Source organism: Eumetopias jubatus, unplaced genomic scaffold, assembly GCF_037043125.1.
Source record: "Eumetopias jubatus isolate StellerSeaLion01/CBP00866 unplaced genomic scaffold, mEumJub1_p1.0 scaffold_1, whole genome shotgun sequence".
In the NCBI taxonomy this organism is placed as follows: Eukaryota; Metazoa; Chordata; class Mammalia; order Carnivora; family Otariidae; genus Eumetopias; species Eumetopias jubatus.
In genome coordinates this window covers 28,610,524-28,620,378 of record NW_028274807.1, presented here as the reverse complement: position 1 = coordinate 28,620,378, position 9,855 = coordinate 28,610,524, and the positions used below count along the sequence as shown (strand labels likewise).

The 9,855-nt window shown below is 38.9% G+C and overlaps 1 protein-coding gene across 1 annotated transcript; it reads left to right on the top strand.

The window, feature by feature from the left end:
* The first annotated feature begins 758 nt into the window (after positions 1-758).
* LOC114218912 (transcription factor BTF3-like) lies at positions 759-1,446 on the top strand. Its single transcript, XM_088023970.1, is given in 1 exon segment — positions 759-1,446. A coding segment is annotated over 1 exon segment (489 nt). The 3' UTR covers positions 1,248-1,446.
* The last annotated feature ends 8,409 nt before the right edge of the window (positions 1,447-9,855 follow it).

Below are 9,855 nucleotides of genomic sequence, written 5' to 3'. Positions count from 1 at the left end.
TTTCTGACTCTATGGTCACATTGCCTTCTCTTCTTCTGCCTGTGTCAAATGTCCCCTCTGCTTCTCACCTATAAGAACTCTTATGATTGTATTTCATACCTGTCTGGATCATCTGCAATAATCTTCTCATTTCCAAATCCTAAACTTCATCCCAAGAAGTTTCTGTAAGGAAGAGGAGAAGTTTCTGGGGATGGACTGGTAAAGGAGTACCCAGTTCCAGCAGCTGTTCATAAATAAAGGATTTTCATAAGGTGGGTGCTGGTAAGTCAGAAATTGTCAGCAAATCCTGAAAACAAACAAACAAAATAGGTATCTACTTAAGAATTCAAGAGCAATTACATAAATTTGCAATGACCTAAACCAAAACTTTTTTGAGTTGAAATTTGCTTCAAGATGTGTTTAGGTTCAAATGGAATATCCCATTTTGGAAAGAGAAGAGAAGATTTAATCATACAAACAAACTGAAAAATAAAATAAAACATTTAAAAAATTTTAAAAAAGAAGCACCTGCATGGCCCAGTCAGTTGAATCTGATCTTGATCAGATTCTTGATCTGACTCTTGATCTCAGCTCAGGCTTGGACCTCAGGGTTGTGAGTTCAAGCCCCTCACTGGGCTCCACACTGGGCATGGAGCCTACTTAAAAAAAATAAAATAGAGCTGCCATCTTGCATCCCCACGTGTGTGCACCTAATCTCAGCTGGTCCGCCTGAGACCCCCTGAGCGCCCCCCACGCGGTCCCATTTCCACTCCAACAAGATGAAAGAAACTATCATGAACCAGGAGAAACTCGCCAAACTGCAAGCACAAGTGCACATTGGTGGGAAAGGAACTGCTCGCCGAAAGAAGAAGGTGATTCATAGAACGGCTACAGCAGATGATAAAAAACTTCAGTTCTCCTTAAAGAAGTTAGGGGTAAACAATATCTCTGGTATTGAAGAAGTGAATATGTTCACAAACCAAGGAACAGTGACCCATTTTAACAATCCCAAAGTTCAGGCATCACTGGCAGCGAACACTTTCACCATTACAGGCCATGCTGAGACAAAGTAGCTGACAGAAATGCTACCCAGTATCTTAAACCAACTTGGTGCAGACAGTCTGACTAGTTTAAGAAGACTGGCTGAAGCTCTGCCCAAACAATCTGTGGATGGAAAAGCACCACTTGCTACCGGAGAGGATGATGATGATGAAGTTCCAGATCTTGTGGAGAATTTTGATGAAGCTTCCAAGAATGAATCAAACTGAATTGAGTCAACTTCTGAAGAACATAAAACTTGAAGAAGTTACTGGGAGCTGCTATTTTATATTATGACTGCTTTTTAAAATTTTGTTCATGGATCTGATAAAATCTAGATCTCTAATATTTTTAAGCCCAAGCCCCTTGGACACTGCAGCTCTTTTCAGTTTTTGCTTATACACAATTCATTTTTGCAGCTAATTAAGCTGAAGAAGCCTGGGAATAAAGTTTGAAACAAGGTTAATAAAGTTCTTTGCCTAGGAAAAAAATAAAATAAAATAAAATAATCATATACACTGAAATAATAAGATCAATCAATGTCTATGAATAGACAGTTTTGTGAACATCTCTCTGTTGTTACACTGAGCCTAGGTGAAAAGAACTTGTCCTCATTCATGTGGAGTCCTGTGATGTCTGCAGTACCGACTCTATCAGTCATGCTCAGACTCCTGCTGTCTTCCTTACAGTAAGCCTTTAGAAGTTTATGTTACAACGAGAACACTTCCCCTTGAAGTAATAAATATTGTTTGAGCTCTTAAGGCTAATTAATTTTAGCTTCTAGCCTATTGCCTATAGTCTGCAGAGGGAAGGTAAACATTAAAATATAATCAAATTAAATTTAGTGATCAAAAGATTATTGTTCTATGCTCACACAAATTGAAAAATAAAAGTTGATATTGCTGAATGCTCATCAATATTTCTGATTCTTCTTCTAGGTACAGGATGCAACTATATTTCCTATACCTCTGAAGTTAAGCTGACCGAAGCTTTGTTTCATGTAATGTGAAGTGTTAGGTCTTTTAAAAGTCAGGGCTCAGCTCACCATGTTCTTTAGCTCTGCCATGGCAACCATTGACCTTTCCGGATAGTGAAGGTTCCACCACCCTGGGTCTCACAGTAAGCATCACCACAAACAAAGCCCTGTGCCAACTCAAGTCAGGCATGTAGCAAGAATATGAAATAAATTTTGTAGTTTTCAGTCACTGAGAGTCTAGGTTGTGTGATACTGCAATATAATTCAGCCTATCCAGTTGATACATCCAATGAAACTTGAATGGGCTTGGAATTGATGGTTAAGTACTTTTAGCGCACAGGAATGGTGGGAAATTTGAATTACTGCAAGATAAGCTCTATCTCTGAAAACACATACCAAAAACATTAGAGAACTTAAGTGCACACAAAAACCTGTGCATCGATGTTTATCGCAGCTTTATTCATAATTGTTAAAACTTTGGAAACACCCAAGATGCCCTTCAATAGGTGACTGGATAAACAAATGGTGATACATACATACAACAGAATATTATTCAGTGATAAAAAGAAATGAGCTATCAAGCTGCAAAAAAGACATAAAGGAAACTGAATGCATATCGCTAAGTGAAAGAAGCCAATCCATAAAGGCTATATACTGTATGATTCCAATTTTTCGACATTCTGGGAAAGGCAAAACCATAGAGACAGTGAAGTGATTATTGGTTGCCAGGGCCTGGGGAGAAGAGGGGATGGAAGCAAAGGTGGATGAGAGGGGCAAAGGAGGAGAGGGAATGTTTAAGGCAGTGAAACTGGTCTGTATGTTACTATTATAGTGGGTTCATGTCATTATACATTTGTCAAAACCCATAGAAGGGTTTTTCATGAAAACTATGAAATGTAATTAATAATATATCAGTGTCAGTTCATCAGTTGTAAAAATGTATGGTACTAATGCAAGGTATCAATAATAAGGGAAACTAAGTGAGGGAGTGTGGTATGTTGGTATGGGGGAATGTTTGTACTTCCTGATCTATTCTATAAACCTGAAACTGCTTAGAAGATTAAGCAAGGGGAAAAAAAGAAAAATTAAGAATAATTTTACTGACTTAAATTCCAAAGAACCATTTAAATTATTATAAGTTGAATATGTAAGTGTTGGCAGGTTGAGGTTGGTCTGGTGGATTCAACTGTGGAACATTTGATGGGAAAGAAAAGCTATGAATCTGAATATTGTCCTGGCAGGATATGAAACAAAAATGAAATGAAATTCTTGGAGAAAAGAGAATAGATTTAGGTAAATTATGGATAATGAGAATGAAGAAAAAGTCTTTTAAAACAGTATGTGCCAGAAATGTGCCATCTTATGGACAGAAATAAAGCTGTAGCACAATGTTGCTTAAGCAGGTGACTCTGAAGGAATGTGGCTTTGAATAATTTGGTGATTAGAAATAGGATAAGTAGGAAGGATCCACTTCGAAAATGGAAGCACAAGGCTCTCTACAGACCCACTCTTCAGCAAAACAACATAAACTGATGATTTTTTTTTTTGGAAAAATACTCTGAAAATTTTCCCAAGGGCAGTGAGCAAATGAAGAAGACATTTGTGCAAGAAAATCTCTGTTAAATCTTGGTAAGAACAGTGAGAGTCTATGGCATTTGAGCCATGACCTGCGCCTTTTCCTCTGCCACAGTTTAGTGTGATGGAAACCCCCCCTCAAGTTCCGTGTGGCTTAGAAGATGAGGATCCTCTCCCCAGCTCCTTGTTTAAAGTATATCTCCTTGGAAGGGCCAGGTCACCAGCATTTCTAATCTCCTGCAATTCTCTGTGTTAGTTACAGAAGCAAAATTTCAGGCAAGTGCCAAAAGTCCAGCACCAGTCCTTGACTCTACACAATCCTTCCTCTACACAGCTTCCACTCTAAGGGAAGATAGTCTAGCCTCAGTGCGGCAGGCCAGCAATGGTTGGCTTTGGTTGCCCTAACCCTAGCTCGCTCATAGGGTAGGGGTTTCCCACCAGAAATGTTGACCCAAGAACACCAGACGCTTTCATCTCCACCCGTACCCTGTTTCTAGAGCAGGACTGTTAACGGAGAGAAGCAGTCCTCTATCTCTGCCCCAGTAATGGAACAATGGCTCAGAAATTTCGCCCAGGGGAAGAGGCAAGCCCTAAGCACAGAGAGTTCTGAATATCTCCCTTCCTTTAGAACAGAGTTGAAAAAGTTCAAGCCTAATGAGTTCTTGAAAACAATGAGGACCTTGGCGGTAGGCAATCTATGGGAGGCTGGTAGCTCCATGAGAACAAGAAGCTAAGCCATTGGCCAGCTATTTACCGTAGAGAGCCAGGGAAAGAGACGGCTAGGAAGAGCCCTCCTGGGAACACAACCAATCTCAAAGCCTGGCCTCAAAAACTACTCTTGCAAAAGGACCCAAATTTAATTAGATCAGACAATGGAGCTACTGATGCCCCAGGGTATTGTCAAAAACAATAGAGCAAGGATCAGGCAATTAGTGGAGCCTAACAGCTGGGTGTGACACCAAAAGAAGCAGACAGTTTAACAGATCAGGGAAAGAGACAGAGAGCCCTACTCAAGCCATCATCCTAGGGTGCCGGCGTTGAAAGAAATTAAAGACTGCGATATATGCAAACACACCCCATGTTCGTGGACGGGATGAATTAATGTTGTTAGGATAACAGTTCTCCAAAAACTAATCTACAAATTCAATACAATCCAAATTCCACCAATCATTTTTGCAGAAATTGACAGTCTTACTCTAAAATTCGGATATATAAATTTACAAAACCAACAATAGCCAAAACGATCTTGAAAAAGAAGAACAAATTTGGGGAACTCATACTTCCTGGTTTCAAAAATGATTACAAAGCTATAGTAATCAAGACGGTGTGTTACTGCAGAGGAAAATCATACAAATCAATGGAACTATAGTCAATTAACTTTATACCATAACAATGGTCATATGTGGCAATATCCAAACCAAATTTTAGTTAGTTGTCCATTTTCTTTTTGAAGAGTGACCACCACAGCAAAGATCATAGCACAATTATTCATAATAGCTAAAAATGAAAACAGCCCAAATGTCCATTAACTGATAGATAAGTAAAATGTGGCATACATAAAATGGGAAATTATTCAGCAATAAAAAATATTGATGTGCTGATACATGCAACAACATGGATAAACCTTGAAAACATTAAGCTAAGTGAAAGAAGCCATTCACAAAAGATCATATATGATTCCATTTATATGAAATGTCCAGGATATATAAAATCTACAGAGACAGAAACTAGATTTAGTAGCTATCTAACACAATGGGAAGAAATAGAGTTTTTTCTGGGGGTGAGGAAAATGTTTCTAGAGATTGTAGTGACTACGAATATACTCAAAATCATTAAATTGTATACTTCAAATCCGTGAATTATACAGTATTTGATTATACAGTATGTATCTATTATATTTTAGAAAGAGAGAGAGAGGGAGAGAGAGATTGAGAAAGCAATTTGAGAAATATAAATAGGATGCTCTGCCCTATATTCCTGCTTGAGTGAGTTCACTTGGTGATCAGAAGCAGCCTCTACGTACTATATGATCCCATTTACCTACTGCCATTAATGTCATCATTATTTTAGAAAGTTGCACTTTGACTAGTGCAAGACCCTTGGCTTCTTGGAACCTTCCTCAGATTACTATCAGTTACAATTTGGAGCTAAAGAAAGTCCTGGAGTATAACTTTAGTATGATCACCTCATCTTTAAGACTCTTCTGCTAATCCTTGAGGCCATTTGGACATATAACAAGCATGATTTCAACTAAGACCTTATTTCTTCTCTTAGGGCTGGGAACAGGAAATGTAGTTTTTCTGAATAAAATGCAGTAATTAAAAATTAAAATGTTTATTACATTAATTTTATATCAGAATAAAAGGAAATTACATCTGTCTGTCCAGTTCCACACATGTGAGATGAATTTCTGCTTTCACATCTATTTAACACACTTTTATTCGGCACCTAACAAATCACTGAACGTATGTATTACTTTTCTAATACTCTTAAAACCTAGTGATTTCATCTTATAGCTAAGTTGCCACCATCAAAGCCCTTTGCTGAATGCATATTCATTTTAGCGGACTAGTTCATAAGTGGTGCTGGCTTCTTGCATTTCCACGGCACAGGGACCCAGACTTCCTTGAGAATCTGAAATAGCTTAATGCTAATTCAGCTCCTACCCTGGTAAGGGTCTTATCATCAAGGAGTTAGTCATACCACACTCCTCAAGACAGCACGTTCTGCCTGGGTTTGATTTTGGATAGTTCGGACAAATGTAGCCCTCTGGAACATAAACATATTCACGACTGGCAGGAGAGGCCATGAATTCTTGCCTCAGGCCTATCTCAGCACAGGGGTGTTTGGAAGGGCTGACAGTTTCTTTGCTAAAAGGCAAAACTTCTAAGATGCTCACTGCTATTTGTAGGAAGATGTGGTACAACAGGTAATTAGACTTTTCCTGGCAAAACCCCCAGTTTCCATTCTGCTTTCAAGAACCAGCTCCTCGAATCAGGAATTTCCTGGCAGGTCACATTTCTGTGAATCAGGGAAGGCAGAAGGGAGAATGCATAGTTGGAGCAGAAAGATCACGAGCTCTAGGGCTACAGATGGCTGAGGAGGCTGGCCATTCCTTCCAGAAAAATGGATGTGTCCCTGCCACATGAATTACTTTGTTCATGTCCCGGACTGGTGAGGGGAGGCAGCCTTTCATTTTTCTTGCGTGTGTATGGCAAAAAATGTATTTGTGTATTTCGTTCATTTTCTCACTAGGCATACATTTATTGAATTAACTGCTTTGTATCAGGATTTGGACTTGCTACCGAATGTAAGATTTAGAAGACACATTTCTTGCCTTCAGAAGGAATACAAGGTATGTTGGTAACGACCCTAATGACTGCAACAAGGGAGGTCCTCACAAAGCCTTATGGGATTACAGAGGGCTGAACAGGCTCTGCCTAGAGGAATCGTAGATGAAGGGCTTCTTTGAGGAGGTAATCTTCGTTAAGGTTAAGACAAGTGTAAGTTTACAAAGCTGGGAATGGGGACAAGAGGGCAAAGGAAGGAGGTATTTTAGGCAATGTTGTATGATTGAAGGCACTGATGCCAAGAAGGCAGATGTGCTCTGTAAACAGTGAATTCTTCTTCGGAAGGTATGAACATTGAATGCTCTGTGATGATGGGCAGAAAGGTGTTAGATGGTGGGAGAAGGAGCTAAAAATGGGAAAACGGAGGCAGGGCCAGAAGTCAGAAGGCACACCACCAGATGTAACAAGGCTGGCTGGCACACCAAATGGGGTGTTGACAGTCTTACAAGGATTTGCAGCTTGCTTATAAAAAGATTAGCTATAATGGCTGCCACAGCAACCCTTTTAGTCTTTAGAGAAAGCTGTGGTTTTCTAAGAAAACCATCTAACCGTTGCATCCTTATTTCATATTAATTAGCTAAGGGAAAATAAAATATTAGCATATTCACACTTCGGCTCTCCTCTGTGGTCCTGTTGGTGGTTTTTGAAAAATAGAGGCTATGACATCCACACGGGTTAGGCCACTTCCTTTTGCAGAAGTGATCTCACAGGGGAATGCTGTATCCACAAAAATGAGTAAAACAGACTGTCCAAAATGGTCATAAATTTTTCTCAAAGTTTAGAGCATCTACCAATGAAACTTGGTAAAAGCTAAACTGGAAAACAGAATTTGTCTAGGTATTTGTGTCACTGAAAAGGCTGCAAGACTGCTTGGCATGGTTCAAAAATCCTCTTGCTCTGATGCAGAAATACACTATTTTATTTATTTTTTTAAAGATTTTATTTGACAGAGAGACAGAGAGAGAGAGAGAGAGAGCACAAGTAGGAAGAGTGGCAGGCAGAGGGAGAGGGAGAAGCAGACTCCCCCTGAGCAGGGAACCCGATGTGGGGCTCAATCCCAGGACCCTGGGATCATGACCCAAGCCGAAGGCAGACGCCTAACTGACTGAGCCACACAGGTGCCCCAGAAATACACTATTTTAAAGCCCAGGTTTATAGATTTACTCTTAGACACTCGGAGGAGCTCTTAAGTACAGCAGCGCTTCCTCAGGACTGACATTTATGAGATTTGGATTTTATTTCCAATTATTCTGTTAAAACTAAAGAGTACATTAATTATGGTTTTTTAGAGCGGGAGTCTTTAACTTACCGATGAAGATGGCATCCTTAAAAAGGCTGTAAATATTACTGTACCAACCACTGAGAGAAATGTAGTTCATGCTAAATGATGCCAATAGATCCCTCCACCAACCCTTACAAGGTGCATGTTGGATGCTCCCTTAAGCTTCATGGAATAAACAAAAAAGTGACTTGCTTAGTAACATTTAAAAACCTGCTTTTTAAAAAAATATAACCAAATAGGTCACAGTTTAGTGATATCAGTAGTAGAAAAAAGTTCTGATTATTATTTAAGTCATTGGCCCTATGTTGTAGCCAAGAATTACTGACTAGTTCTCTTCTTAAAAATCCCTTGGGGCACCTGGCTGGCTCAGTTGGAAGAGCATGCAGACTCTTGATCTTGGGGTTGTGGAGTTCAAGCCCCAGGCTGGATGTAGAGATTAAGTAAACAAACTAAAAAGCAAACAAACAAAGAAAAAACCTCTTACTAGGCAATTACTCAGTACACTTATTATGCATTTTCACAATATAAATCAATAAACAAAACATGGCCGTGCTTCTTATTCTAATGATGGTGTCTATACATTATAGCAAAGTGTAAATTCAATATTTTAATGATGTAGAATAGCTGAATGTGTTTCCGCTACTTGGTTATTTTTTAGACAATGCTTATAAACTTGTTAGGACAGTAGCTGCAACATTTTCACTATTGTAGCAGACCTATTTTAGTGCCAGAAAATAGACACTCATTTTGGGAAAATGCCTTCCTCCTAAATTATCATTAATAATATATATGCAAAATAAAAGTTCCCAGGCCATTGGTTCACAAGAATTGGTTTTTTCCTTAATAAATTGGTCTCCATTACTTACTATATATTTTGCTTATCATTGTCAACTACTCATTACCTATACAAATACAGTATATATTTACATATGGATGTGTGTGCACACATTATATACATTCAGTTTTGGAAGATGACTGAAGACCTTTGTTTACTTATTCATTCATTCACTTATTTATTTATTTAAATATTTATGTATTTTGAGAGAGAGAGAGAGAGAGAGAGAGAGAGATCAAGCGGGCACGGGGAGGGGCAAAGGGTGAGGGAGAGAATCTGGAGCAGAGTCCCGGCTGAGCACAGAGCCCCACAGGGGGCTCAATCCCATGACCCTGAGGATTATGACCTGAGCCAAAATCAAGAATTGGACACCTAACAGACTGAACCACCCAGGCGTCCTCACCTTTTTAAAATTTAAAATGAATATAACACTCACTGAAAATTGGATTAAAAAACCTAATAAAATCTTATCTTAAAACAAATGTTTATCAAATCTTTATTTCTGAACACTGTACAAATTCTTTCCCACTTTGAAAATCTACAGGGATCATTCAATTACACACCAAATAATAGAATCAAGGCAAGGTCGGCTGACTGTCTCTTTGAGCTATGCTTCAATTGCCCTGCCTCTAGATACATTAACTCATAGGCCACCTTCTTCTTCTTCGTTGTTCTTTTCGTTCCTTTTTTTTCTGAGAAGGGTAAAGCATCCCTGAAGACTTGCTATTTTCATGACCAGAGAGTTTTATATTTATGGAAAACCTAAACCAGAGAAAGCGCCCAAAATAACAGTCATTTGAAACCAAAGACAATGCATTTT